General features: G+C 40.2%; 1 protein-coding gene across 12 annotated transcripts in view; it reads left to right on the plus strand.

Moving 5' to 3' along the window:
- The window catches only part of PRDM2 (PR/SET domain 2), a 129961-nt gene that overhangs the window by 17664 nt on the left and 97454 nt on the right, over positions 1-14843 (plus strand). For 8 of the 12 annotated variants that reach the window (XM_044995923.1, XM_044995926.1, XM_044995925.1 and 5 more), the window contains 2 exons: positions 1561-1607; positions 4110-4183. In XM_044995923.1, coding sequence (XP_044851858.1) covers positions 4175-4183 — 9 coding nt within the window. In that variant the 5' untranslated portion in view covers positions 1561-1607; positions 4110-4174. Of the gene's footprint in view, positions 1-1560; positions 1608-3686; positions 3735-4109; positions 4184-14843 lie in introns of those variants that run through there. The other 4 variants (XM_044995928.1, XM_044995930.1, XM_044995929.1 and 1 more) reach the window with 2 other exon arrangements.

Raw genomic sequence — 14843 nt, forward strand, 5'->3', positions numbered from 1 at the left:
TAAAGCTGTAAAACTAATCTGAAAAGTTTTCAAAATAAATCACTTTAAAAATGTATGGTGTATACCTTTTAAAAATGAAACCTACACCTATCTCTGAGTTGTGAAGAATATGTATTAAGGCTAGAACAACCAACATGAATGCACTTTTATGTAGAAATCCATGATTAAATTGCATCTTCCTGACTAGTGATTTAAATCAAATTGATTTAAATCAAATCCACCCTGAGTCATTTTATCTGATTATGTAGTTAGGTCCTGATCCTGAGAACATTTGCATGTGTTGAGTAAGAATTTGTCTCCACTAGCATTTTTGCTGGCAAAACTGTGTTGGTTGGGATGTGAAAAAAACAGCCCCCAGCTGACATACTTTTCACCAACAAAAGTGTCAGTGTGGATAGTGCTATGTTAGTGGCAGATGCTCTCCCACCAACGTAGCTACTGCCACTCGTTGGGGGTGGCTTAAATATGCCCGCAGGAGAGCTCTCTCTTGCCAGCATAGAGTGGCTACATGGGAGACCTTACAGCAGCGCAGCTTGCAGTGGTACAGCTGTGTTACTGTAAAGCCTGTAGTGGAGACATAGCCTAACTTTGCATATCCCTTTGTATTCAGTGAGACTTGGTACATGTATGAAGTAACTGACTGCACAGGTGTTTGCAGAATCAGGGCCTTAGGCTTTCATTTTATTTGGTTTTCTAATTTTTAAATGGATATTGATACATTTTTGTAATGTAAGTTAATTACATTCTCTCCTAGCAGTTTAACAGTGAAATTCACTAATCACAAAGTATTGTCAAATGCACCAAGTTACAAAACTGAAAAAGATTGAAGAAAAATTCTCAAATCTCTTTCCATTATAGATGGACTTGTAACAATAATACTTTAAAAAAAATGTAACTCAAATTTCAGTAGGTATCGCTATAAAATCAAATACTAGCTATACTTCTGCTTTGAGCTTAATTTTATTTTCTCTTCTAGTTTTATGCCTTGAAGGTACCTAGTTCTCGTCTTTGGTAGCTTGTAGTAGTTCCAAAAGTAGCCAGTAGTTATTGTGTATGTTTAGGAAACTGTCTACAAAAATAATATATACATTTTTTTTTTAAAAAGCAGTACATGGAAATTCACTGTCTTCCCCTCATATTGTTAGAGACATTGTCAAGAAGTGTAGACAGCTAGCTTTTTAAAGAAGTTTAAAACATTTCTATTAATACCTAGTTTTATTAAGTTTTTCTAGAATGACCATGACCATTTTTTTTGTGTGCTGGATTTAAATACTCCTTTATAGTGTTCTCAGTTTAAACATCACAGCATTAAGCTAGTATATCAGAACCAGGGAGAGAGAGTCTAGCTTCATTGTCCAGATAGAATAAAGTTAAAAAATTAAATAGCATGACTGGGGTAAAGTGAATTAGATGTTTACAGTTCTTTCAGTGTTAATAGTGTGTCTATGATTACCTTATTAACATAGGTAAGAAAGCTTTTTTAAGAAATTATTTTAATCTGACAGTTTTCATTTAGTACCTACCCCTCAATGCGTCCACTTTGTTTACACTTTTTGTCAGGCTGTGTCAAATAACCAACATTCAGTGGGTGAGAAAGTGGTGCTGATGTAAGTATGCCTTTTTCAGGGAATGTTTTTATTCCTCATTGTTTGCATTAATGTGTCTACAGTTTCATAGGTAAATAAATTCAAAAGCTGTTCCCTATGTTTTCAGTTTTGAATTTGAGGAATATTTACTGCTATTGTGTCCAGATTGTTCCAGCTCAACAAGATCAAACACAAATGCTAACATATCTGTTTAACAAAACAAAACCATGCTGGTTTTGTTTTCTTTATATCTGGATTTTCTTTTGGTCTGAAAGCAAAATATTGTGAAAATAAGAGCTGTAATTTACTAAAAATGTAAAAAATTGAGTCTTTCGCACCACAAAATGTCTTGAGTCCTATATTAGTCCACAATATCTCATCTATAAATTGACTTAGATATGGATACATAGCCCAATGGAACAGTTAAACAGCAATGCTGTTAAAGTACTCTCAGATTTTTTTCATGGTATAGGCTGCATCTTAACAGAGAAGTTTGTTATACTGTCTACTTTTGCTTTACATATGATCACCCCTCTCCATGTGACAAGCCATCTTTCCATAGACCACTAGTAAGTCTCCATGGAATCCTAGCAGTCCATAGATCGTACTTCAGGAGTAAAGCATTTACTTAAAAGTATCTAAAGTAAAAACTACATTATTCACAAGAGAGAGGCAAATAAAGGTATCTGAGCTGAGGGCACTATGGGAGGCCCCTGAAGAAAGACGGTGATAAAACGTAAACATATGAATCTCAGCCAAAGGACTAGGGGACAAAGGGACATATTGATGTCACTGCAGGATTTAACAAAATCAAAATGTTGATGCCATTTGGAAGCTGCTGAAAACAGAAATGAAAAGCATTGAGTCTTATCTATTTTTCTTGGATCTCATTGGTGCTGCCAATCTGGAAAGTCAAATTTGTGGGTCAAGGAAAGATGTGAACATATTAGGACTGAAAATGAAATATTTGTGAATGATTTGTGCATGCTTGAAGGGCATGCTGAAATCTTTTGGAATATCATAGTTAAGTTCCAAAAAGAGGTCCCTTCTTCAAACATCCCAGAGTTATTTAAAATTCAGGGGTTGATCCTGCAACTGGTTTTGTTCAGACAGAGACCTATACCTGTGGAGCAAGTTGCCAGATTTAGGCCGGATCGTTGCCCAGCCCTGTGGGGAATAACGTACAGCGCTGGGAGCCGGGCTCCCAGCGCTGGGGCTTTGACCACACTGGCGCTTTGCAGCGCCGCAATTTGCAGCGCTGGAGAGGGTGTGTTTTCACACCCTGCTGCAGTGCTGCAAATTTGCAAGTGTAGCCATGGCCTTAGTGTAGTAAGTGGACTGGAGGTCAAAATGAGTTATTCATAGAGGACTAGAATACAGTAAGAGATTCTCTTTTCAAGGAAGTTTTTCATTCATTATAAATCATATGATCCTCTATTCTTAAGAAATCATTATGGGTATATACATGACAATACCTGCTATGTTATGAGGCATTTCAACTTTTGTATAATTCAGAGATGTGAGGAATTACCAGTAATTTATTTTGAGTGTTTTGCTAAAAACACATTTTAAATTAATTGTAATTTTAACATTATTTAGCCCAAGTGCTTGAAAAACACGTATTGTTAATATATTAGTGATTATCTTGCTTAAGAAAACTGAAGCCAGGAGAATAACAGTATAAACGATACTTTCATAAAATACATTAACAGTGTAGGCATCAGTTAATCTCCAAGAGAAATAATGTGGTACATACAGTATATTTAATTTACTGCATGGTACTAAACAATGTTTTTGTGTAAAAAAATTACAATGTAACTTCCAATAATACTTCCTTGTACATAAATAACATCAAATAACTACAATCTAAGATGTATATATAGACACAAGTCATTGGGCCCCCAAATTTAACTTATAGCTGTGTGTTACTTATGGAAACACGCTTTTTCAAACCTGAGGCCTTTATTTTTTTTAAAAATGCTAGTATGCAATAAAAGAATATCTGTAAGCACCTTAGTGAAAAGTAGGCTGAATTTCAATAAAAACATCTCTGTTTTAGATGTGGTAAGTGGAGACTTAGTTGCCTAACTCTTGTTGATAGTGGGAACTGCGCAGCTAAATCCTTTCAAACTGCTTTAAATCTATGGGGTAAGCATCGTGACTGTGTACCTTAACTAAAATAAAATCACTAAATTAGACTAATTCTTCAGCAATGCTTTGTATTGCAAAACGCTAACAGCTAATTTGTTTCTAAAAACTGACAAATCAATGTCAGTCATCTGAATACAGCTTGTCTCAGTTTTAAAAGATGCTGTAGAAAGATCAGTGATAGAAACCTTTTTTGGGTTTTAAGATTAAATTTGAATCAGTTATAATGACAATATAGTCGTCTGAAGCAGATTTGATATAAAGTAATAAGCTTCTTTTTGATAAGCCCCTTTTAAATAGAACTTTACAGATCTTTATGTAGTTTCAAATCACTGTAGGTAGGTGTGTATTACAATTGTCTGTTTTTCTTTTTAGGGCTCATGTAATCAAAGGAGTTTCTTTGTTGTGTGTGTCTTTTCAGAACACAACAGGAATTCAAAATGAATCAGGTGAGTTTAAACATAAGACTTTCAAAGTACCTTACTTAGATGTTAAACCAGTTAATTATTACCAGGAATAGTAATAGTGATCTACTAGAACAGTGGTTTTCAAACTGTGGGTCGCGACCCAGTACTGGGTCATGGAATGTAAGGCACTGGGTCGCTGCGGCTCTGGTCAGCACTGCTGACCGGGCCGTTAAAAGTGCTGCCCAGCTAAGGCAGGCTAGTCCCTCCCTGTTCCAACACTGCGCTGTGCCCTGGAAGTGGCCAGCAGCAGGTCCAGCTCCTAGTCAGGCGGTGTGTGTGTGTGGGGGGGGGGTGTCGTGGGGCTCCACGCGCTGCCCCCGCCCCGAGCACTGACTTGGCTGGGTGGGGCAGTGCCTGTGGGTGAGAGTGGCGCGGACCTCCTTGCACACCTCCGCCTGGATCTGGACCTGCTGCTGGCCGCTTCCGGGGCGCAGCATGGTCTGTGGTGCTAGGACGGGCAGGAAGCCTGCCTTAGCACCTCCGCTGCACCACTGACTGGGAGCTGCCTGAGGTGAGCCCATGCCCGAACCCTGCGCCTCAATCCCCTGCTCCAACCCTGAGCCCTCGCAAACCCGGATCCCCTTCCTACACCTCAAACCCCTCAACCCCAGCCCCACCCAAGAGTCTGCACCCCTAGCCCAGAGCCCTGACCACCTCCCACACCCCAACCCCTGCCCCAACCCAGAGCCCTCTCTCACACCCTGCACCCCTCATTCCTGGCCCCATCCTGCAGCCCTCACCCCTGCACCCCAATGCTCTGCCCCAGCCCAGAGCCCTGACCCCCCCCATACTCCAACCCCCAGCCTCCACCATGAGGCTCCCCAAACCCAGAGCCCCTTCCTACACCCCAAATTTCTCATCTGTGGCTCCACCCCAGAGCATGCATCCCCAGCCCAGAGCCCTGACCCCCTCCCACACCCCAACCCTCTGTTCCAACCCAGAGCCCCCTTCCACATCCGAACCCCTCATTCCCGGCCCCACCCTGCAGCCATCATCCCCTTACCCCAACCCTCCGCCTCAGCCCTGAGCCCCTCCTACATCCCAAACCCCTCATCCCCAGCTCTATTGGGTCACGGGCATCAACAGTTTTCTTCAACTGGGTCGCCAGAAAAAAAGTTTGAAAACCACTGCACTAGAAAGCCAAAATGTTAGTCCTGTTCTTTAAAACCTTTGATTTAATTACATCTCATAGTCCTTTTCCATCCACAGTGTGGGTGTATGTGAAGTTGATCTAATTTTATGGATTTTAATTGGCTTTCCTGTGTGAACTCCTGTTAATCAGATGTAAGATATTGAGGCTGGCACCACCTGCAAGAAAACCTCTCCAGGAGACCCATATCAGTTTGTACTTTACTTTTATCAGTCTACCTGCTTATAAGAACATTTTGAAAATTGCAGCCTTCTATTTTCCAGTTTCAAACCCACAATCATCAGACCCTATTACGAGGACTGAAACTGATTCAAGAAGAAACCTTCACTTCTAGATCCTTAAAAATCTCTTTATTCTGAAAATTTAAGAACATACATTGAAATATTAAAAAGAACAGGAGTACTTGTGGCTCCTTAGAGACTAACCAATTTATTTGTTAGTCTCTAAGGTGCCACAAGTACTCCTGTTCTTTTTGCGGCTACAGACTAACACGGCTGCTACTCTGAAACATTGAAATATAAGCATTTTTCCTTATAGCATGTCTGGATATATGCATATATTAACATGAGGTTTTTGTGTGTACTGTAGTGTGGTGTTCTAAGCAGTGCTACCTATATATGATTTTAATTATCCTGAATTTACATGTAATCAATATGAATATTATATTTATGCTTGCCAGTTGTACACACTTGGGTTAAGTAAGAACACTTATGAAATAGGTAAACAGTCCCTTTTAATTCTTACAAAGGCTTCTCTTTGGATGGAGCTAAAAAAATCCCTTCTGACTGTGAATAGAAGAATAGGCTATTATACTGAAGGGATGTAATCAGTGTTTGAGTTTACTGAAAAAAAATGACAATGAGCAGATGTTTCTGTTTCTCTGGCCAGAAACAACCTTGGTTGCACAATGACATAAAAAACTTAGTTGTGCACCTTCTTTTTCCTTGATGTTCACTGTTTCTAATGACTGGCTTTATCACCCTCATGCCCCAAACATGTCATTGAGGAATAATGTAATTAATTTATCTCCATCAACATAGAACACAGATGCTACTTCACTGAAGAACACCAGACAACTACCATTACCATGGACTAATTATAACTAATTTGGAATTGGCTGTTGGGATTTCCCCTCTCCTGCTCCCTTTCTTGTGTGGAAACAAAAAAAAATAGATTTATAATATTTATAATAAACAGCAATATAAAAAGATCTCTACCAATGGAGCTATCCAGCTTGTAAAGTAATATGGTAGTTACAGTTTTTGCATTAACACTTGTGCTAATGTCCTTTTGCAGTCACATATGGGATGGTTGGGGGAAATATCTCATCACAGACATCTATATCTGTTAGGTTTTTTTGCAAGTACTCGGCAATATGAGAGAGGAGAACAGCTTGTTGCGGTGTTGCTGCTTGACTAGTAACTGGTTTAGTTCTTATTCTGATACACTTAGGGAATTGCTACGATTCTGTAAGCTCCAAATTCTAGTTTTTGGTAATTACTGTTGGTGGTTCTGCTTCTTTCCCATATTTTTCAACAATGATTTATTTTTAGAATTAAATATGGTTTCCACACACTATGAAAAAAACAATCATCCCTATGTCGAACTGCTAATATTATTTATTCAGTGCCATATGCGTGTTTGGTGTTCTGCAGTCAAATAGAGGTCCCTGCCTCAAGGAGTTTTTCCTATAGTTTGAAATCTTTTTTGGCATCTCCCACATTCAGATTTGGCCTTCCAAGTGTACAGAGTACACTTGGCTTCTTATGATTTAGTTGCCATTCAGATTAATTATATATTTAGCATCATCCCTGTGTTGTTGTTTTTTCTTGTAGTGCCTTTGTGATTTCATTCAGTATTGACAAGTTGCAGTGCCAGGTCTATGTAAGAGCTGTCTTCGATGCCTGATGCCAAACATCTCTCAAGTGTCCTGTTATATGGAGCTATACCTATCTCATAGAACTGGAAGGGACCCCAAAAGGTCATCAAGTCCAGCCCCCTGCCTTCACTAGCAGGACCAAGTACTGATTTTGCCCCAGATTCCTAAGTGGCCCCCTCAAGGATTGAACTACCAACCCTGGGTTTAGCAGGCCAATGCTCAAACCACTGAACTATCCCTCCCTTTGCCCCCTGTATGACTTTCATTCTTCCTATTTCTGCTTTTGGTCTAACTTAAATGACCCTCAAGTTACTTGGGGTTTTTTCCACTCACATTACGCAGAGGGACATTGTGACGCTTCCTGTGGGTACCTAGGGTTCTGAGGCACCCTTGCTACCAACTGCCCTTAGCATGAGAAAGCTTTGTCTGGGCCTGCTGTGAGTCAGCTCCCTGACTCCACCAGCCACAGGCAACATAAGCACTTCCCTCATGGGCTTGCAGGTCCTGCTGTCACTATAGGTTAGCACGGGTCGGCAACCTTCAACATGCGGCCCATCAGGGTAATCGCTGGCGAGCTCAGAGACATTTTGTTTACATTGACCATCCACAGGCACGGCCCCCCACAGCTCCCAGTGGCTGCGGTTCGCCGTTCCCGGCCAGTGAGAGCTGCGGGTCACGTGCCGAAGGTTGTCGACCCCCTAGGTTAGCGATTGGCATACCCCCAACTCTGGGGCGTTCAGTCCCTGTCCACTGGACACTCTCAGTATTCACAGATTCGCTGCTTCCAAAGAAACAGTATACTCAAGCTCGGATCAACTTCCGCTTAACACTTGCATTTACATATGCTTACAGTGAAATCAGTTATAAGTTTATTTAAGAAAACTTAGAGATTCAATAGTAGCAAGTAAAAGTATTAAACCTTTGTAAAACAATCTTCATACACATTATAGGTCCTAGAATTAATTAACAAGAATCTCTCATGTGTTTTAGAGTATTGCTCATCCAGAATCCTTGCAGCGCTTTATAGCCACCCTGGCTGACCCTCCTTTCATGAGACAAACACTCTGTGAGTTTGCATCCCAGATGAATGATTCCATGTGTCCTTTTTGCACTCCAGATATACCAGACCAGTCATTTGTCTTTGTTCATAAACAGGACACCACCTCCTCCCACCCACCTGCTGTCTGTTTCTTCCTGTAGATTTCCACTCTTGTAGATTTTCCAGTCTCTTAATTTGCATCTGGCCCAATATGCAAATAAATAGGCATCAGTGTGAGGCATACAATACACAAATGGCCTGACAAGGAGATAGGTGTCAGTTACCTCCTGTCTGCAAGGGAACTCTCTGTATTTTGTCACCTCCTGGTAATCTGCCTTAACTCCAAGACCTTAAGAACATACTTTTCAATATAAACTGTAACTCTTTACATATTATTCATACATACGTTTTTGTAATGATTACTGGTAGAGACCTCACAAGCCATCCTTTGTTGAACTATTATGCAGACACCTGATCTGGGGCTCCCTGTACAACCCTATGCACTCATTGTGCACTCTGCCAGTTGGCGCCAAGGGTCCCTGGTCACAGACATTTATGGAGGGATCCAGGAAACAACATTCTTGAGGTAGACATGGAAGATCTTCTAATGAAATAGTTTAGGTGACTAATTTATTTAAACAACATACCTGGATCTAGCAGAGGATACTAACCAAGCAGACTGCGAAAAGCTACAAAAGAATCTCACAAAACTGGGTGACTGGGCAACAAAATGGCTGATGAAATTCAATGTTGATAAGTGCAAAGTAATGCACATTGAAAAATATAATCGCAACTGTACATATAGAATGATGGGGTCTGAATTAGCTGTTACCACTCAAGAAAGAGATCTTGGAGTCATTGCAGATAATTCTCTGAAAATATCCACTCAATGTGCAGTGGCAGGTCAAAAAACAAAGAGAAAGTTGGGAATTATTAAGAAAGGGATAGATAAGACAGAAAATATCATATTGCCTTTATATAAATCCATGGTATGCCCACATTTTGAATACTGCATGCAGCTGTGGTCACCCCATCTCAAAAAAGATGTATTGCAATTTGAAAAGGTTCAGAAAAGGGCAACAAAAATGATTAGGGGTATGGAATAGCTTCCATACGAGGAGAGATTAATAAAACTGGGATTTTTCAGTTTGGAAAGGAGATGATGGGGCATATGATAGAGGTCTATTAAAATTATGACTGGTGAGGCGAAAGTAAATAAGGAAGTGTTATTTACTCCTCCTCATAACACAAGAACTAGGGGTCACCAAACGAAATTAATAGGCAGCAGGTTTAAAACAAAAGGAAATTTTTTTGTTTTGTTTTTTTCCACACAATGTACAGTCAATCTGTGGAACTCCTTGCCAGAAGATGTTGTGAAGGCCAAGATTATAACAGGCTTTAAAAACTACCTTGCATGGTGTCAAGTATCAGAGGGGTAGCCGTGTTAGTCTGGATCTGTAAAAGCAGCAAAGAAGGTGCCACAGGATTCTTTGCTGCTTTTAAAAACTACGTAAATTCATGGAGGATAGGTCCATCAATGGCTGCTAGCCAAGATGGGAAGGGATGGTGTCCCTAGCCTCTGTTTGTCAGAAGCTGGGAATGGGTGACAGGGGATAGATCACTTGATGATTACCTGATCTGTTCATTCCCTCTGGGGCACCTGGCATTGGCCACTGTCAGAAGACAGGCTCCTGGGCTAGATGAACCTTTGGTCTGACCCAGTATGGCTGTTCTTACGCATGCATCTCAGACTGCATTAAGATTGTGTGGAGAAGAGGTTGCATGCTATCTGGGATACACCTCTACCCCGATATAACGTGACCCGATATAACACGAATTCGGATATAATGAGGTAAAGCAGTGCTCCCGGGGGGCGGAGGGGGCTGTGCACTCCGGTGGAAGAAAGCAAGTTCGATATAACGCGGTTTCACCTATAACATGGTAAGATTTTTTGGCTCCCAAGGACAGCGTTCTATTGAGTTAGAGGTGTATTTGTATAGGTGGCCATTTAAAAAAAGGGTGGGAGTATAAATTGCTTAAGTGAGCAAATGACATATATTCTTAATCCCCACCCTCCTCCCCCAAGCAGATCAGAGTTCTGCTGTATGCATTCACTTGTTACTAATATCCCTTCTTAGAGACCCTTTCAGAAACAGAGAAACTCAGGCCTGGTCTACATTATGGGAGGGATCGATCTAAGTTACGCAACTTCAGCTACGTGAATAATGTAGCTGAAGTCGACGTACTTAGATTGACTTACCGTGGCGTCTTCGCAGCAGAGAGTTGACTGCTGCCGCTCCCCTGTCGACTCCGCTTACGCCTCTCGTGGAGGTGGAATACAGGAGTGTTGATGGGAAAGCGCTCAGGGGTCGATCTATCACGTCTCAACCCCTGCTGGATAGATCGCTGCTCGCTGATCCGGTGGGTAGTGTAGACATACCCTAACATCACTGCCAATAGAAGCAGCTGCTGCAGCAGCCAAACCATGTACCTTTGGACATTCTGAGAACTTAATCTAGTCAAAACTGGAGGGTCTCTGGCCTGTTATAACTGGTTGTTTGCTCCAAACCCTCCCTTCCTCGCCCCCTGCTCCTTTGTAGTATCTTCACCTCAGGCTCAGTGCGCCCCTGCCCTTCTCAACCCTTTCTTTTCCATGTCCCCTCTTCCTTGACTTTGCATTTGGTTTGTCCCCTCCTAACAGCACCTACTTTAAAAAAAGGGGAACTAACGTTTGCTGGCATCCTATTGTGTGGTATACTCTTTCCCTCACCTTATGTCTGTCTTGTCTATTTAGATTATAAGCCCTTCAAGGCAGCGACTGTCTACTTCTCTCTGTGTGTAGAGTGCCTAGCAGAGTGGAGCCCCATTCTTGATTGAGCCTTAGGCACTAACATAATAAACATGATTAATAATAATATTGCTTCAGAAATGTCTTCAGAGATACTGTCAAGCATGGGTAGTTGTGCTCAACATTTTATTTTAACTTTAGTCTCCAGTCTGCTGTAAATATAGGATTCTCTTCCACCCCTTCAAATGCTTTCTTGCGATGTTTTTCTACCATTTTACCCCCTGTAAATTTGAATGCCAACAGCTCAGTATTTATGAGCGACTTCACATTAACAAGTCTAAAAAGTAGTAATGAAGCTGATTAGTCACTATTTTATTCAGTGAGTGCTAGCTTTCTTGAAGTATTCAGGTGCTGGACTCTGTGGAAAACATTAAAACAATACCCACTGTTTTAGGATTTCTTTTTCACTCTTTCAGGCTGGTTTTAGCCAGATGTCTGTTAACATTGCTTGTAGCACATGCACTTGTATAGTAGCCCCATAAAATATCCGCGAGGTAAACTAATTCATTTTATAGCAAAAGTTATTTGAATACGTTTTCTTCAAAGTCTGTGAGAAGTGACTGAACCCGTAGTATTTCCGGGTTATGTTTATGCAACTGCATTCAAGTTGCAAATAAATGGGTTGCAGTGATTTAACTGAGAACAGACTTTGGTCCATTGTTTATTGTATTGAATAGCATATTTGGTTACTTATTAAGAGTTTTGTTTTGCAGGTGTAAATCTACTGTGTCATGAAACAGGCCATTGTCAATGCTCTTGAACAAATGATTTGTGAATTCCGTTAGTACAGTGGAGGTGGAATTCAAACTGCTGTGTTGAATGACTTTTAGATGCTAATCTCTTCGATTTATGTTAGTAGAAGTAAATTTAGGTACTGATTTTGTATTTTAATACCTGCAGATACATGCAGGTTACATACTCTGGTACGTGCTAGGACTGTTCTGAAGTTTTTGAGGCTGAAGGATAGTGCTGGTATTTAGGGAAGAATTTCTGACAGGCCTAAGTGGATAATCTAGTAAAATGCCATACAATTTTTGTCCAAACTAGTTGACTCTGTACTGTTTATTTAAAAAAAAGAGTCATGAGCGAGTACATATTTAAATGGGGATTAACATTTTTAAAATGAGCAGTACTGGGAATATGTCCTGGTCTACTAACATTTTCTGGCCCTGACATACTGGGAAGAGTCAAACCTTAAAATTACATAATTTTGCTTACTACCTTGCAGTTTTTCATGTATTCTAGAAGACACCTTCTAGCCAGAGACCAAGATGAAAAATAGAATGAGGGGTCACTAATGAAATCCATGTCCAGTGCCGAGGTGCGGAGCCCAATCCCATTTGTCCCAGATACTGGGAAGGGGAGAGGTGCTGGAATTCCAGTCACCATGCCCTGTCAGCTCAGGTGCCTTCTGCTTCTATATTTGTTTAAGGCTAGCAAGTGTCTGAAAGTCACAAAACACCTCCCCATTACTCCTGCCTTTCTCTCCCTGCTGAAAGAGGAGAATAACCTTTTTCTCTTCCTACACAGACTTGTAGCTGCTGGAAGCTAGGAAGTATGGTAAATCTTTACCCATCCCCTGACGTGTTGGCTATTGTGGGTAGCAGGGGATCCCTGACATTCTGCATCTTCCGTAATTTCCAGTTTTTAGGTCATCCTGCTCTGTGTACATGTCTTTGCAGCTGTTCCAGGCTTACTGAAGCACAAGGCAATAAAATTGATATGACCACAGTATTGTCATTTTCACTCTGCTGCTGTTTGGGAATGCTGTAGTAGTGGCAGAGACACCGAAACAAACTTTCTGAACTCCAGAAATAGCACTGTATCATTTCATGTTTGGCAAATCACAAACATGAGGGCTAGAAAGTAAAAATATTTTTAAATAAAAGTCTAAAATAAGCAAAAACTGTTGGTTAGAGCTTACTGTGCAAAGCTTCCCAACTCACTTCTGAGCAGATTGGTGCTATGCTTGTACATAAATGGGGGTGAGGAGGGAGAAGGAGGAGGAAATTCTTAATATGTCTTCAAACGTTATAGGCTGCTACATCCAGCCGGGCTTCAAAAAGTCTGTACAATTCAGTAACCTCTAACAGGAAGAAATACACATTTTCCACACTTTGCTAATTAATAAATGTATTGAAGAAGACTGACATGGCTAACTACTGTAATCCTGACCTGAAAGATTTTCAAATGATGGTTAGCTGACTGCTAAATTCTGCCGACCTATGTTTATCATTTTTAAAGAAATGGTTCTCCAGCGTCATGTTACGATGATGACTATTTGTTTTACCTGGCATTCTTCTAATTAATATTTTTAATTATAATAATAGGCTGGACATATTACACTAATTCTGTGTAATTTTTTTTCCAGCCTCATTGAGTAACCTAGTCTGTTTGTGAGGGACGTTCCCCTGGCTTTGTAATCACTGAGTATGAGGCTCTGTCAAGAATACATACCTTTGAAGGAAAGGAAATTGCTATATTTACCTGTAATAGGAGTTCTCTGAAGGTCATTTCCTCTGTACATCTACATTTCCCCTCCTAGCTTCCTATTAGAGTTAGGGATTTTGGTTATTCCTTGGTACTTAGAAAAGTTCTGTTGAAAAGGAACTGGCAGTTAACGGCTGAGATGTGCTATGTATATTTATATATCCATCCGCCTGGGCACGAGGCATGTGCATGGACGGCCTCACTGTCAGAGGATGTTAAACTACAATGTGCTAGTCTGTCAGCTCTCAAGGGCATGAGATGGGGTACAGATTTATAGTGAAGCCTTCCTTTAGAGAATTGCATTTACAGGGAAGTAATTTTCCCTTTAAAAGTGCTAATGAGCCAAAGTCTGCATTTTTATATAGACTACTACATTTAAATAAAAATATTATTTGGTAATGAGCCCCCAACCTCTTCTTGGCTGAAGCATTAAAATAGGGTCAGAACAGCCATTCAAAAACCAGTTACTATATAGTTTCACAGGCCATTGCAAAGAACAGAGAAAGTAGAAAATGACCCTCTTTACAGGTATTAAAATATTCTTACATTTCTGCCTTTTAAATGAAACTACAAATGTAAGATTGGTGTTTTTATTTTAACTGTTCAGAACTCAAATATATTAATAATGTGTTAGTAAACATGTCTGATTTCAGCAGATCTTGGTTATGCTGCGTGTGTGGATAAGTATACATACAGACACACACAGGTTCACAGTCAACAAATACAGAATTTTAAACCTATTTTAGTATTTAAGTGCACTATTGTGCAGGACAAGCCTCTCTTTTTACCTATTTTTTGTATGAAATAAAAAAATGGCAAAAAGCCAATATGTTAAACTAATGGGGAGAAAAGTATCTAGTGACTTCTGCTGATGAGTCAAAACAAGTTTTAAACAACCTGAGGTGCAGGCCTCTCTTTGATACATTAATGCTTAGTGTTGATTTACAGCAATGGAAGTTATATTTTAGTACCGTGTAGGCAGTAGACATTTTGGGGTGTACTCTCTAAACTGCTGGATTGATGTTGACACTTTACTGGTTTTATTTAGCACTTGTCCACACAAGCCTCAAATGTTTAAATACACAGTTGTCACAGTAAATATATAGAAAATGGTATACCTTAGCCTTATTACTATTGTATGTTTTTGTGTTTGAATCTTAATATTGCATATTTTTTCCAAATGTCTATTTACTTATATTGAAAATATCTTACTACAAGGATACATTTCTCATTGCT

The sequence above is a fragment of the Mauremys mutica genome, chromosome 21 (genome assembly GCF_020497125.1).
Source record: "Mauremys mutica isolate MM-2020 ecotype Southern chromosome 21, ASM2049712v1, whole genome shotgun sequence".
NCBI classification, from domain to species: Eukaryota; Metazoa; Chordata; order Testudines; family Geoemydidae; genus Mauremys; species Mauremys mutica.